The following is a 16326-nucleotide window of genomic DNA, read 5'->3' as shown; positions in this document are numbered from 1 at the left end:
CTCCATCTGGAGAAAATCTTGTCCATTCTGCTTGTGAACAGTAACGGCTTCAGGAGGTATCGTAATACTACACACTGAAATAATCGTGTTGCTCTAATAAGCGACCGTTAGCACTGACCCTTACAAACCTTTTAAGGAAGACTCAAAATGGTACATTCTTGAACCCTTTTTAAGGCAGCTCCACAGCTGTTCTATGTCCCTTGTGATTTTTATACATCTTTTTCCCTTGGCGGGTTTATGAAAAGGTGACAGTTCACACAGGCACCCGAATTATCTTCTCTGACCAGCAGGGGCAGTGCCGCTGTGGCTCCGAAGCAAAGTGGCAGTCGTGTATTTTCACCCCGGGTGTTTCTTGGTTGTAGACGCATCTCTGTACAAACGAATACCTGGGAGAAAGAACCGTTGCAAGGAGAAGTTTCAGCTGCTGTCTACCTGGGCGGTTTGGGGTCTCTTTCAGCAAATAGGCACAGACCGGCTTGTGAGTAAAGATAGATGTCAAGGCGGGTTTTGTTGGTTGTTTCTTGAAGGCTCAGCCTGCCTCCTGCTGTGGAGGCTACGCCATCTAGGTGCTCTGTCCAGCTGTGGGCCAGTGACCCTGTCCAAGTCCAGCCGTGAGATATAAGGAGGTATCTTTTCTCCTTAACAGAAGGACCCAGAAAGAGAAAACTGCCCTCTTTCTGCGTCTGAACATGGTTGTGTGAGGATGAGATAACACTTGGAGCTTTGGCAGTCATCTTGGTGTGGAAATGGGATATGAGAGAGGCCGTGAGAACCAGAGACATGTTGACTCAAAACCTTGATATTGCCAGGTGATCAGCTAACCCTGGACTTGTTAAGTGAGAAATAAAAACCTCTGTTATTCAGACCACTTTGATTTGGGTATTCCATGACTTGCAGAGGAACTGCCTTAACTGATACGTTGTAACACCATGGTGACTCCGTATATACATCAAAATCGAAAACAACCTAAATTTTAACCCAACAAATGAGGATCCCTGAAGTGAACTCTCCTATAGCTATGCAGTGATATATATACTATGCGGCCATTACGAGTGATGCAGTCAAAACAGTAAGTAGGGATATGGGAAAAAGTTGTTTGATTCACACGAAATAGGAAAAGGAGAACTTTAAACTTCCAGATAGCATGGTGTTATTTGTGTTTTAAAATGCTTATATATGCATTCACAGAAATACTAGATGGACTCATGATTACATTAGCCATAATTTGGCTGGTAGGATTTTGCATGACTTCTAATTTTTTTTATATTCTGCTTGTCTTCCTCATGCACAAAACTGTTCTAATCTAAAGAAGTTATAACCTCTGTGAACCTAAAATTGCTTTATGAAAATGAAGTAATTAAAAAAGAAAAAAGTACGTCATAAAATTGTATCTGTAGGCCTGCCCCTCGTCACTTCCGCCCCATCTGAGTGAACAGGCCAAGCTTCCACCCAGTTACTGGGGGCCTGGTGTTAACAAGGGATTCTGGATTCCGTCAGTTATCCCTTCTCCTTCCAAAACCGTGTCTTTGCAGTGCTGCCTCACCTTATCTTCACTCCTTCTACTCCTGGCAGCTGACACTGCTGCAACGCTTTTTGCTTTTTGATCTGAATCCCTGTATTACCTCCCAGCTCGTCTCTCTTCTTTCATTGTGGCCACTCTCACAGTCTCACAGAAGCATTCTGCGCTTCTAACATTTTCAAATTATTTAATACTCTGGCTCACAATACTGATTAGTCTTTGTTTTAGACTAGTGGAATAAAGTACTCAGAAATCGATCCATTCATATACGTCAGAGGGCCACGCGGATCCATGAGGGGAAAGATGGCCACTAGTAAGTATTACTGAGCGGGGATAGTTGGTTATTCTTGTGCAAGAAGTGAACTTGGATCCACTTACCATTTGCAGGGTCGATCCAAAAAGCTTATTAGAGACAGAACTTGATGACTTTTGGGAAAAAAACAAGAAGAATCTTTATCTTGGGGTAGAGAAGTATTTCTTAATGGGTCACAGAAAGCTCAAACCGTAAGAAAAAAAGATTGATAATGTTACCCAGTTAAAATTAAAAACATCTGTGTATTAAAAGGTATCTTAAAATGGAAAGCCAAACCCAGAAACTGAGAGAAGGTACTGGCCAGCACATGCAGCCACCAAATGATTACAAGCCAGCTTATGCTCATTAAGGAAAACTAAAAGTTCAATTTGAAAGACCAAACAAAACCAAAAAAAAAGTCATCACAGCCTCAAGTTCTCCTTATTTTTACGTGAAAGTCTGAAGTCCTTTCTGTCCATGATCTGATTCCCATATTTACATTCTATCCTACTTCTCCCTTGCTCACTGGGCTTCCCCACCAGACTTCATTTTCTTCCTTGGTCACTAAAGTCTACTGACACTTACCTTGGGCCTCACATGTGTGGGTGTTGGCCTATAAAATTCTATACCCCATTCCGTGGGGTGGGAGGATTCCCACTCCACCAAGCGATTCTCCAGCAGTCCAACTCATTTCTGACACTGTCTACCTGGACATAGCTTCCCGCCGCAGCCCCGTAAGACATCTTCCCTCCACCACTGCCCTCTCCAGGTTGTCACCTGTGTTTCTGATAGTTCCCTTCTTGGGTTCTGTTCATTTGTTGCAGCAGCTCACAGAACTCAGAGAAACATTTTACCTAACCAGATTACCCGTATGCATTATAAAAGGATATAACTCAGGGACAGAAAGATAGAAGAGATTCATAAGACGAAGTATGAGGAAAGCGTGTGGAGGTTCCATGCCCTCTCCTAGTGCACATTCTCTCCAACTCTCCATGTGTTCATCAACTGGGAAGTTTCCCTACCCCTATCCTTTTTACAGAGGCTTTTTACAGAGGCTTGGTCTCTGTAATCTGTAATCTGTAATCTGATTGATTAGACCATTGGCCCCTGGTGATGTGACTCCATCTCTAGCCCCCTCCTCTCCCTTGGGGTCAGAGAGTGAGGCTGAAAGTTCTAATCTTCTGATCACATGGTTGGTTCTCCTAGCAGCCACCCCTATCCATCTTTAGGTGGTTTCCCAAAGTCCCCTCATTAACGTAACAAAAGACACCTTGGCTCCAGCCTCCTTGCTTAGGAAATCTCTCAGGGATTCTCTGTGCCAGAAATAGTGGACAGAGACCAAATATATAATTCTTATTATAATCACAATATCACACATATCACAGAACCTGGTTCAGTGTTTTTCGAATTGTGAGTCAGACTGAGTGTGCAGTGAAATCAATTCAGTGAACCATAGTCAACATTTTCTATTAAGAAGTAGAAGAGAACAGAAAATATTACAGTGAGCTACACATACTATTTGATATTGTTTGTTAAAATTTTCTTTTGTTTATGTGTATATTCCCTGCACATACACGTGTGTACACATGCAAATAGCACGCATAGGAGCTTTGGTCAAGATCTTGGAGAGCAGCACATCTCGGTATCTTCTGCGATTCATTCTACTTTTGAAGGTCAATTGCATGATTATTTGAAGAACCTAATGCGTATCGCTTTTTAAACACAGCTTGACTTTTTAAAAGGACTCTGAAATAACTAAAGAAAACTTCTCTGAGCAAGACACCCTAGCCTGGTGACTTTAATGACTAAAACACAAAATAGAATCATTGGTTTCATTGAGATAATTCATTAAAAAATCTCTAAAAAAAATTCTTTCAAAAGCTTAAAGAAGTCTCCAGGAAATTATATTTCTCTTATTAATTTGCTTAGAATTACCTTTCCTGGTAAACTTTGGACCAATTCAGAAAAAATTCTGACAGGATCTCAGATGGGAAATTTAACATAATAAATCGGATTTGGGGGATTTTTCCCCTGCTTTTCTTGCCGTTATCACTCTGTGAATGAAACTACAAGGTAATCCAATAGAGTCCTTGGCACAGGAGTCACAAGATTACTTGCTTTGCTTGTTACATGTCTTCCCCTTAAAGACCAGCCCAGGGACCGTGAGAAACAGCCTCCTCACAGTGATAATCTTCCTTGGGTTGCTCTCAATGCAGGTTCTTTCCACTGCAGTAAGCCTCATTCATGTTTTAAGTTGTTGGAGTCAGTTACAGATAAACTCCGGTTGAAAAGTTCTTTCTTTTGTTCTTTTTATTCTTGCTTCTTTCCACGTATTCACTTACAAGCTTTTGCTAAAGATACTTGTTGGAAGCAAGAACTCCCCCTCTTTTGGCCAGAAGGGCACATCTTACTGTCCCCCCCCAACAACTACAGGGAAGTGGAAAGAATAGTTGAGTCAACGCCGTATACTCATCGCGTAGACTCGGTAGTTAACATTTTGCCTTTTTGTGTGTGCCGAAAGTCACAAGGGCGGTTTGCCTTGTGATACGTCAGCGTGCATCTTGTATGAACAAGGATATTTTCCTATAGAAGGGCGATACAGTTCACACGTCTGTATATATCTAGTGTATTGTTTGTATTCCTAATTCTCAGTCATCACAAAATGTCTGTGGTAGCACATTTTCTTCCTAGCAGTTTCCCCCCAGTCTATGACTCAATACTCACAGCTGTCTTTGTTACCATCTTCTCTAAGGTACAGCAGTCCCTGAACCATTTACTTTGTGACTTTGACATTTTGGAAGATTCTAGACCAGTCTTAATGGCATGTCTCCTAATCTGGATTTGTCTGATTGTTTCCTCATGTGTAGATTCAGGTTAAGTATTTTTCGTAAAAATACTACCTAGGTGCTCTTGTATACTTACAGTTGTATCACTTTATTGGGGAAGCTCAGTAATCTGTGGGCCAATACTTGACACTTGAATCACTGGGCCCCCCAACAATTTTTTACCCATTGGCTTTAGCCCCTGTTGATGCTGTTAACACATTTGGAGCGGCAAAATGGTAAATTTAAATTCTTTCTCCTTGTAAGTTAATATTCTGTAAAAAAGAATCCCCCCACCCCACCGTGTGTGTGTGTGTGTGTGTGTGTGTGTGTGTGTGTACACTTCTGGATACCTTTTTCCAGTGTGTGTGTGTGTGTGTGTGTACACTTCTGAATACCTTTTTCCAGTGTGTGTGTGTGTGTGTGTGTGTGTGTGTGTGTGTGTACTTCTGGATTCCTTTTTCCAGTGATAGCAGTCACCATTTATTGAGTGTTTATTACTTGCCAAGCACTGTGCTAAAGGTTTTATGTGCGTGACCTCATAGAATTCTCCCAGCACCCTCAGGGGATAGATTTTAAAACTGTTCCCACTTTTTACGTGAAGAAACTAAGGCTCAGAAATGTTAAGTGGCTGGCCCTTGCCTCCATAGATGGCAGTGATCCCAGCTGGGTGGCTCTGATGCCTCCTCGTTGTGGTACATCCCTGAGTGCCATTCCGGATCTCTTTTCCCAGACTCAGCCCAGCCCCCAAGGCAGTGTCCTCACAGAAGGGCGTCTTCACAGTTCACAGAATGTAGACACCAGCCCAGTCTTGGGCCCCTCCCTGGACTCGCTCCATTTCAGTCTGCTGCCTCCCCTTCCCAGGCTTCTCTTAAGGTCACTGGGTCCCCTGTTGCTTCTCTTGTCAGCACAGTGGCTCCTGGTTGGCTCAAGTCACACCCGCTCTGTTGCACACACCTTGGCCAGCCGGAGGAAGGATGTTGTCAATTTGGAAGCCGTTCCCTAGTCCTGGGCCCCAGAATGACCCCAGCCCCACCTGTTTTCTTTGGGTGCCAAGGACCCCGCTCCTGGAAACTTGTTTTTTAAGATGTGTTATAATCTATTACAATTATTATTCTTTATAATGCTTTACGTGCCTCAAGTTTCGCCAGCCCAACAAAACCTCCTAGTTGGCTCATTGTCCCAGTTGTCACTCCCCATTAATTTAGGTAGCTTTCTTAACGCTCTATAGTGGGCTTGCCAGGCACTTTTTTTTTCTTTTTTTAAAGAAATGAAGATATGGCACTAAGTACGCTCATTGCCGCTGGGGTGGTGGATAAGAAAACTGTCTGGTGTCCAGTTGGAGCTGTCCAGGATTGCCAGGGATCTGTGTTGCACAGAGGCTCTGACTTACCTGCTCCTACTTGGTCACTGGCCTGTCGGGCCCTGGTGCTCCCGCAGCTGGTGTCATTTGATTAAAATAACTCCTTTTTTGCAGTAGGACAACATTTCAAAAGACATTTCCTGTGAACTTGATTCCCTCGCAAGTCCCTTTCTACCCTTCGTTCCAAACTTGAAACTGCAGGGAAATAATTCTTTGTTACAGAAACTCCAGTAAAAAGCTATTAACGGAATTGAGGCTGTGTCTACCACCTCATTGCTGTATATTTTCAGAAGTAATTACTGGCTATTTTTCAAAATTAAATTAATTATCTTAATGGAATGCTTACTTGTCTAAGTTTAAAGTTCACTCCATTTTAACGTTTATTCTCTTCAATGGCCCATCAAGGGAAGGGGGGGAGGATTTTTATTTTGTATTGTGGTTGAGATAAGAGTGTTTTGGGTTTGTTTTTTTCGTCTCCGCCACCCCCACCCCCCCTTTTAAATAAGCAACTTAAAGATAGTAACAGTCTAGAGAGCTCTATGAGAGGAATTTTTCCAAGGTATGTATCTTTCTCAGTACGTTTTTCTCAGTTAATGGTTACACAGAGTATATTTTCTTTTAATGTTTAATTGGTACTATAGTCTATGCCCTTCTCTTTGATTTTTGACTGTTTTTTATCTTACAAGTCATTATTTTTCAACTTTTGTTTGTAATTAGAATGGTGATTTATCTTAAATTATTTTAGCCACAGGTCAGTGTTGAACTATGTACTCTACATACATTTCTTTTCATTCTGTCTTTAATAAGGAAGTTTTACGTTTCTTAGCATGACTGTAGGATAAAGTAGTAAACCTTTGCAGGTTAATTGCTCTGTAATTAGCATGGATGGGGCAGAGATCAGAGGACAGAGGACGCCATGGATTCCCCATCAGCAAGCTTTGCTCAGGTTGTAGGGCAGGCCATTAGGTTATGCAACTCTCAGATCTGGAATAATATCCAGTGAAACCTGCGGCCTCTTCCTGGGAACCTGCTTTGAGTTTTCTTCTGTTGATGAGAAGACTTGACAAGAGATTCTTTTTTGTATTGAATTCTTGAATGTTATTTGAAATTTGACAGATTGAAGCCATTTTATTTTTAATCGAGGAAAGGGTGTGGTTCCATTGGTTGGTTGGTGACTCAGTGCTTTTATTTAAAGAAGACGGTGTCTTGTATGTTTGTTTTATTGACTCGTGTCAGTGTGCACTGCCACTCCACTTCCTTGTAGGGTAGTTTCTAAGTGTGAACTCAGAAAGAAGCCTAAACGTGACCGCTTAGTACAGAAAGTGGTCTGTTCATCGAGGCAAACATTTTCAAATGTACTGTATTTCTGCATATGTCTTACATTTTTGTCGTATATCTTTGGGTGACTTATTTAATCTCCTTTTTGACTTAAAATTTTGTATTTTAAACACTTGCTTAAGATCACACCTTTCTACAGGGTACCCTACTGAGTGTGCTTTTTTGTTTGATATTTTGTGTGGATAGTGGATGACTTGTGAAATGGGTTCATGGTAGCCCCTTCTCATTCTTTTTTTTCTCTCCTGCTCTCCAGGCATATTCTAGTCAACAACGTGACTGTAATTTGAATGTTGCCATTCTTAGGATCTTTGAAAGGGCTTTGTAATTTTGGTATGCTGACATGTGAAAAGTCACAACTTCTCAGTGCAATGTGACATCCTAGGACACAACAATGGCATTTAGTGGGAAAACCAGAGCAATCTGAACCAAGTCCGTGATAGTAACAGGAGTACCATGGTAATTACTTAATAGTAACGTAGTACTATTGCATTAAGTTTTTAGTTTTGATCATTTCTGTGGTTTATGTAAGTTATCGACTTTAACGGAAGCCAGGTCAAAGGCATGTAGGAACTCTTTTCGCATGTAGTGGAAATCTAATTATCCAAAGCTTTAAATGTATGGTCCTATGACTCAACAGGGATGAGTTTAGGTGCCAGGGGTACAGAGGCTTGAGGCTGGTCTCTTCTCTGCAGAACTTCTCAGTCTCGCTGGCAAGCCCAAGGTCTTCTTAGCCATAAAAAGGTGAATGACAGTACCTTTACGAGGCAGCCCACGCAGTGAATGATGCAGGGAGTCTTGTGAGATAGTAGACACGGAACATTTTGAGAGGCCCTTGCAGAACAGGTGAAACAGGAGGTGAGCTGGGATGGGTGACGTATGACTACAACTTGGTGAAATCAGGGTGAGGCGGTTTTAAGAGATGGGAGATGACAGGAATTGAGGGGAAGAACATGCCAGTGGTGATGCAGGATGAATTCAAGTGAGCTAATGGAGGCTTGTTGTCATCAAAGTATGATAAGGGTCTGCCGGGCATGGTGGTGGCAGAAATTTAAGGAATTATTTGAGAATTGATAGGATTTGGTGATAATGGATATAGGAGCACAGAAGAAAAACAAATCGATGGTGGCTGATGAACTTGAGCCAGCGGAAGTTACCTAGGGCGTTTGTGTTGAACATTTTTATTTTCCAGGGATATTGGACTGTCAGGTAGAGTTGTCTGGCAAGAAGTTAGACCTGGGCTACTAGAGTATGGGAGAGGAGCAGACAGTTGCGGACTGTTCTCTTTAGTGAGCAGGAAAAGAAAAAGCTGAAAAGGAAATCTAACGGCTGAGCATTGAGAGAGGTGAAGAGAGGCCGTGGGGTCATTACAGTATTCCTGAAGCAGGTAAAGGAAGGTTTCGGCAAGGAGGGTGTGCGGTCTGTGGCTGCATGTGTGTCAGAGAGAAAGAAAATTGTAAAATCCTGAAATAATTGCTATCTAGGTGGTCAGTTGTATGAGAAGGGTGGGCCTGGAATCCAAATTATAGGGGTTAAGGAGGAAGAGGGCGTGTGTATATGTGGGTACAGGAGGGGGTTGCTGAGAAGTGGAGAGAGCAAATTTACACTAGTTTTTAGAAAAGTTTGGCTGTGCAAAATCAAGGATATATCTATACAGGCCAGCAGCTGAAGAGGGCAAAAGAAGGTTATTTTAATTAAATTTAACAAACATTTATCAAGTGCCAGTTATGTGCAGGGCACTGTGTTAGGGGCAATGGAGGCCACAAAAAGTGATTAAAATAGAGTGTTTTTTTTTCCCTCCTGAAAAAGCGCTACCTCGGGTTCTTTCAGCGTTCACCGGGTTGCTGGTACCCGGCTTGCTAGCAGAAGGACAAGATTGGTGAGAGAACCACCAGAGCAGGAGTAGGGGAGGGAGCTGGAGAATCGACGGCAATGGAAGGGAAGAGGGGCCGACCACAACCTGATGGCTGGGGGAGGTGGGGAAGGGTCTCAGCCTCGGAAGGGAAAATGGCCCCTCCTTCCTCACAGGCGGACACGGAGGAGGGAGGATCAGGTGGTATCAGAGCTGCTTTGAGGTAGAATAGTGAGTGCATATTGTGCACCAGCCTCTAGGGCTGTGTTTTCTGCCTTTGAAAAGTTCCTGGTTGACTGGAAACATGAGGATAATAGTGTTTCTATTTTGTCCTGCGAGAAAAAAAAATAACAGTGAAACACCTGCACCTTTGAAGGTTTGTTTTTGACTGAGGGCTTTTTTTCTTTGCTTTTGCTTTTTTTTTTTTTTTTTTTTTTTGTCTAATGAAATAGACATATATATTTTGAAGTTGCCCAGACATTCTGAGTCTGGGTGCCTGCAGTGAGCTAGGGTTTGAGTCAGATGTAGACTCCCAGAGTTTAGAGTCGAGGGAAGGTGAGAAGAGAGGCACATGTGCAGGCTCTTAATAAATGCTTGCCAGTTGAACTCTGATCTGAGGTAGAAAGTGGCTACACGCCCGACCCATACCCACGGAGTATTAGGCGATTTAGAGGAGAAAGGGAATTGGAGCATTGTGTGGTTATTTCAGTGGAATGAGGTTTTGAAATAAATTTGCCGTATATTTACCTAAAGGCCTTGTTTTCATCATAGACATTACTTCGTGCACATCTAGAACATATGATCGTGTGCTCATACTTTTTTGGTCACAACTAAGTGACAGTACATAAAGAGTCATGAACATGATTTTGGCTACTCACATGAAAAAATACATTACTTTGAACTGTCCAGACGGTCCGTGCTTTGCAAGACCACAGGGTGGGTGTGAGTTGGTGGAAAGTCTGGAATGCTGCTCCAGCTTTTCTGTTTCATACACGTAAACTTGCTTTGAAAGTGTCATTACTTTATTGATTGTATCTTAACTGCATGTAGCCAGAAAATAGTTGTGGGTCAATTGGAGAAAAGAGCTAATTAGTGCTATACTTTGACTTTTATAGTCAGACACAGGAAGACACGTAGAGGGGATGAGGAAGGAAATAAAAGTCACTTGGGGAGGAGAAAAAAATAATTTTTTCATTGAAATATTTTTTTACATATAAATATACGTAATTTTAATTTTTTAGTATCTATTTATTTGAGAGAGAGACAGAGGCAGAGCACAAGCAGAGGAGGGGCAGAGAGAGGGAGGGAGACACACAATCCGAAGCAGGCTCCAGGCTCCGAGCTGTCAGCGCAGAGCCCGACGCGAGGCTCGAACTCGTGAACTGCGAGATCATGACCTGAGCCGGAGTCGGACGCCTTCCTGACTGAGCCACCCAGGCGCCCCTACGTACACATTTTAAAAAAAGCATTTCAGGATCCTTTTTGCCAGCGAAGGGCAGCAGCATACACCGCCCCACATATTTTTTTAAAAGCTATTTTGTGCAGTCCTACTTGGAAAGATTATAGAAGCCTCTTTGGCTGTCATAGGATAGACCTGACAAGTGATTTATTTAGAGGCATTAATTAAAATGTAATCACTACAGAAGTCAGTCTGAGAATTTCTCAGCGCTTGTTCTCCTCCAGCACTGTTAAGCAGGGTCTCCAGTGGAAGGGGGTTCCTGTTGAGGGACATGTTAAACTTCACGCCCTCCTGTCACCTCCCCCTCCTCCTGCCCACTCCTGGGAGGCAGCAAGGCCTGCCCAGAGCAGTTCCTGTAGCTGAGCTTGATGTGGCCTCTGCTGAGGTCAAGCACTCCCATTCCAGCCTCTCGAGGGCTTTCTCCATGTGTTGCCAGTGTGCTGGTAAAAATGACTTTAAACTCTTGTCAGCACAGTTACTGGTGCATGCATCACAGTCCCCCTCAGATAAACCTGTCACAACACAGAGGCGGCCGCTAGAGAAGAGTACAAGGGCAGGCCTCTAGCTTTCCATTCGAGCATCACTAAACGTGCACAGAGTGCCCAATTATTTCAGCATTATTGAGCAAGCCTACAGGAGGACCCAGGCCTTGCTACATTAGATTTTCTTTAGTAATTTGCTCAAGTACCGCTGAGGACACTTAAAGGGCTTAAAACGGTGGCTGCAACCAGTTTCCTTTTCTGGGTTGTTAATTCAGGTTTTCTCTTTCAAATTAACTCTTGCTGCATGCTGTGCAGCGGTTCTGGGAGAACTGTTTAACGCTAATTTTCTCAATTTTCAGCTTTTTTTTTGGTTCGCCATAACTGCTCTAACAGTTAGTCACGTATATGTTTTGATTAGAAATGTTATGATAGCAAGGCCTTATGTTTTGGAGAACAAAATATGAACATTTTGAAGAAATCTGACTTTCGGCTATTAAAAGTTATTTAGCTAATTTCAGTGAGAATTAAGTTCTTCATAGTGAAGTGCAAAATCCCCACATCTAAGGGCATTTCTCCATTATACATCTCCCTCCCTCCCCTTCTAAAAAATAGGTATACAAAAGAGGAACCTTTCCTTCATGGGTGCTGGGTTTTCCATGATCTGTTTGCACCTCTTTTCTTTTGGCGGGGGGTGGGGGGACGTGGAGGTGGGGAACAAGTTCAATATCTTGTCTCATTTCTCACAGCAGCAACAACTCCAGGCCCAGCATTTGTCACATGGACATGGTCTGCCGGTGCCTCTGACCCCACACCCTTCCGGCCTTCAGCCCCCTGCCATTCCTCCCATTGGGAGCAGCGCTGGCCTCCTGGCCCTCTCCAGTGCCCTGGGAGGCCAGTCCCACCTTCCAATTAAAGATGAGAAGAAGCACCATGACAATGATCACCAAAGAGGTGAGTGATTCCCTCAAGATGTCAATCTGCTGTTACCTGCCTGCCACTGAGGGTGGGTTCTGGATACCGTTGTGCATTCTGGCTCTGGATTTAACTTTACCAGTGACTGACTCGACACAGGATTTCTGCTGGAAGGGAAATTAATGATTGGAAGCAGTCTTTTTCCAAATGATACCCTAGCGGTTAGCAAGAGTTAATGCAGTCCCCAAAGGCAAGGGCTCCTGTTTCCTGGTTACTGTGTTTGACCCCGTGCTACCTCCTATGTTCCCCAAGTCTAGATCAGTAATGAAATCCCACAGTGCTCCATGTTTGAAATAGGGAGTGGCATTAATAGCTCATTTTGACCTCCTCTGTTTTGGGAAAAGACTTACTGATAGAAACTACTTGATAATTTAACAGAGCCAATTATTATTTATAAATCAGATCAGCCTATCTGGTGCGATAAAAATCTTGCAGGTGAGAAAACAATTTTAGTAGTCTTAGTACTTGAGAAAGTGCAGCCCAAATTAAATCTGTTGATTTAACTACCTCTCTCACACAGGCTGTCTGGAAGCATGAAATGAACTCATCTCTTCCTAGAAGAACAGCACAATTGTTTATGCAAATAATTGATTTAAAGGACAGTTGTGCTCCTTCTAGATTGGTTTCTTCCCTCCGTTAAAGTATATGAGATATTTTGATGTGACCGTCTGTTTGTATGGTGCTTACCGATAATTTTTATTAGTCAGTGGCAGAAAAGCAAACGAGGAGATTTCTCCCAGCATTCCTTTGTGGGAATTTAGTTAGCACAGGGTGGTTCATTCGTTAGAAGGGTGTGGTTGTAATTAAAACTTCATATCTACTCCTCTTTCAGTGTCATTACCATGAATTACAATCTTGGGTAAATGATTTTTATCACCTAAACATAAATTTCCCATCTCTGATGTTGGAAACACTGTAATATTGTCATCCAGTTACCTAAATGCTGTGATGCAGAGCTGAAGCGTGACTATAAACATCTTTATAAGTGGACAAGTCAATAAGGAGTATAAATAATCTGAGTATCCAGCTTTGGCCTCTGAAATTGTGTTAAAGGTAGATTGGCACTTTGCGTGTGGATCTGGTCGAATGGCATTAATAATGAACTTGAGTGCAAAGTTGCCATCTGTGCCATTTATTATTTAGCAGAGATCAAGTTTGATAAATGGATAATCTTATGTAAACTAACTGGTACTTTTCTTTTCCCTTCTTCCCACCACCTGTGTTGCTGCCGTTTTGCCTGTAGACAGAGACTCCATCAAGGTAGGACTCAAACCCACAGATTAAGGAATGGCTTACTAGGTCTCTGAATGATTTGAATAAATCTAGCAATGGAGTCTTCAAAATGTACAGAATGATTTGGTGGGCTTTACCAAATAGTGGTCAGCTGCATTTTTTGACTGTTTTCAGTTGTGTGTGGGAGGTTTTTGAAAATCTCAGTCTTACTTTTCTGTCACAATCTGATTTATAGACCAAGATTGTCCTACAGAAGATCTGGCTTGCAGAGCTCATTTTATTACGTCTTGCTGTGTGACGAAGAATAACTATTTCTTTTCACTTAGGCTTTGGCTGTAAGATAAATAATAATGAAGAGTAAATAAATTGATTTATAAGAAATGTACCTTAGTCTCATTTTAGAAAACAATTCCATCCTACAAAACTCCTTAACAAAACATTTGTTTTAAAGCGTTTTTCTTCGGGGCGCCGGAAGTAGCTCAGTCGGTTAAGTGTCCAATTCTTAATTTTGGCTCATATCACGATCCCAGGGTTGTGGGATCGAGCCCCGTTTGGACTCTGCTCTGAGCGTGGAGCCTGCTTGGGATTCTCCCTCTCTCCCTCTTTCTCTTTCTCTTTCTCTTTCTCTTTCTCTTTCTCTTTCTCTTTCTTTCTCTCTCAGAATAAATAAATAAACTTAAAAAATTTTGTTTAGATCTAAAAGGCATGACCCCATTAATAACATCTTGTTTCCTGGTATAATAAGGTATTCTCCTTAAGTTTTGCATCTCTCTTATCTGCCTCTATATCTCTTTATACACAAGTTGTAGGGAAAGAGGAAAAGTATTGGGGGCCTAATAATTTGGATGTGGTTGTGTAACCCCAGAATGGGATGTACTCAGGATGCCTGAATTTATATAGTAAGCAAACAAGAAAAACAGGCCACCACGGCAGGACATGAGGAAAATATGAAAATTGTTTGATCACTTTTGAGCCAGCCACGGTGTAAATATGCCTGTGTGTTACGCATAATTATATACGTAATATGTATTGTATTTTGTACAGATTAGAAGGAAAGCATAGTTCTCAAGCATCGGCCAATGCACAGATGCTGTCAGTTCTTTTCCTTATATTTTGCAACAGTTGATTGTTGTGGATTATAAGCAGCTCTGTCTCTTGTAGTTTTTAATGAAGCTATGTTTATGAAGACTAAAGTCTTCCCCTGAAACCACATGTGCTCTCCCTTTGAACGCCTCTTGACTCCTTGTCCTTTTTTCCAAAACCCTTACATAATGGAAAATAAAAATTAAGTGTATCTATTTTACCCTTCAAGAGTCTTTGTAATTTGAAAGGGCATCTGCACACCCATAGAAATGTCAACATTTACAATTGAAACTGCACACACTGAATTATTTACTTACGCTTTTACAGTTGTGTATTTTGTTGTAGAATATGCATATCAGTATGTAGATTTTTTAAAAGAGCAGTTTTAATCTGAGTGTGGTAAGTGTTCCACACACGTGTACTTAGAAGTAGTGAGTAAATGCATCCACCAGCATTAGCTGATAGCAGCCCTTGGAAAGCCTGTCTAGTTATTCTGAGGCCAGGCATATAAACACTCCCTGCCTTCTTATGATAAATACATACCTTCAGGCAGGCCAGTGAACTAAACAAAAGCTCCTGTCCTGCCCCACTCTCAGAAGACTAGGAAAATATTTATACTCCAGTGCACACTTTTGCGTCAATTACATTTTATATTCCCTTGTGCCAGAGTAGGGTGTATTTTGAAATCATCTATAATCATTCAGGATGAGTCTGGGAGTGAGTGTCTATATAGCCAGCAGCCAGGGGGAAAACAAAAAGCAAATAGAAGTGGATGATTTTCCTTGATTTATTATGGAATGGTAGCTATAAATAGATGTTTCTTGTCGGTTACCGTTCTCAAATTGGAAGTTGTGTCAGCTTTGGGGTTGTGCTGTGGCTTTGCAAGGTGAAACAAGTTTGCTGATTTTCGGCAATGTGTTCTGTGATGCTCGGGGAAAGTTAGTTGCTTGTTCCATTGATCGTCCTCATCCTCCCTTAAGTGGCTCCTGGTTAAGAGGGGCTTTTTATGATTGTCTGCTGTGTGACTCGAGATGGTTTTTTATCAGCCGGAGCGTGCCAGTTGCCTGCAGCTGGAGTCAGGCTTGTATGAAATAATTTATTCATGCAGGATAATGCTCCTTAACATTTAACAGGTAATGAACGTGACATAAATTTCCTTCTTGCTTTTAATTTTTCCCTTTCCTCTTCTAATGTGCAAACAGGCAGCTCTGGTGCTCTAAATAATAAGTAATTTTTGGCCATCTGTCAAAAGGAAATTTCAGTACAAATTTAAATTAATGGTGCCTGAAATTTTTTATAGCTCCTCTAAAAGCCTCTAATGTGCAGAAAATTCTGAATCTGCTGGTAGTAATTAGTGTTGCATGTAATGAGGATGTGGGCAATGTTATACAGCCCCAGTGTAACATTTTGATATGGTAGCAAAATTTTGATTTATACAAGGTTGTGGATGGGTTTAATTGTGAGAGACACTTTAAAATGTTTTCTTGACGTTACAGATTATTAAACAGGGCAGATTTCAGAATAGCTCATAAAATGTAATTTAAACTTACTGTAAAGATTCAGATAATTAAGGTGCCTTACCTTTTTAGATGTCGAGTAAAATGAGAAAAATTCACTTGTGAAAGTGTTGGGCCTTTTTCTTCCTTTTCCTTTCTCTTCTTGGAGGTTCTGTGGCCACTAAACCTATGCTATTGGCTTTATTGATCTTGTTTTCTATAGCTCCAGTAGCCAAGTTCATTCCTAAGCCTTTTATTTACAGATCTGTATCTGAAGTTTTTCAACAAGGGTGGAGAAGGTAAATATGGACCTAAACGAGACAGCACTGTAGAAGCCCAAGAATCGGTTTATTTGGTGACAAGAAACCAGAACGGGGTGTATTGTAGGGCTGTTGACGCGAGGGCCCAGGGCACCTGC

At 41.8% G+C, this 16326-nt stretch overlaps 1 protein-coding gene across 13 annotated transcripts in view; it reads left to right on the top strand.

Moving 5' to 3' along the window:
- LOC131492032 (transducin-like enhancer protein 4) overlaps positions 1-16326 on the top strand; it is a 142800-nt gene that overhangs the window by 59334 nt on the left and 67140 nt on the right. For 7 of the 13 annotated variants that reach the window (XM_058695633.1, XM_058695629.1, XM_058695636.1 and 4 more), the window contains 2 exons: positions 11871-12075; positions 13340-13356. In XM_058695633.1, the coding sequence (XP_058551616.1) occupies positions 11871-12075; positions 13340-13356 (222 nt within the window). The remainder of the gene's footprint in view (positions 1-11870; positions 12076-13339; positions 13357-16326) is intronic. The other 6 variants (XM_058695637.1, XM_058695634.1, XM_058695630.1 and 3 more) reach the window with 1 other exon arrangement.

The sequence above is a fragment of the Neofelis nebulosa genome, chromosome 12, assembly GCF_028018385.1.
Source record: "Neofelis nebulosa isolate mNeoNeb1 chromosome 12, mNeoNeb1.pri, whole genome shotgun sequence".
Taxonomy (NCBI): domain Eukaryota; kingdom Metazoa; phylum Chordata; class Mammalia; order Carnivora; family Felidae; genus Neofelis; species Neofelis nebulosa.
This window is presented reverse-complemented; position numbering and strand designations above follow the sequence as displayed.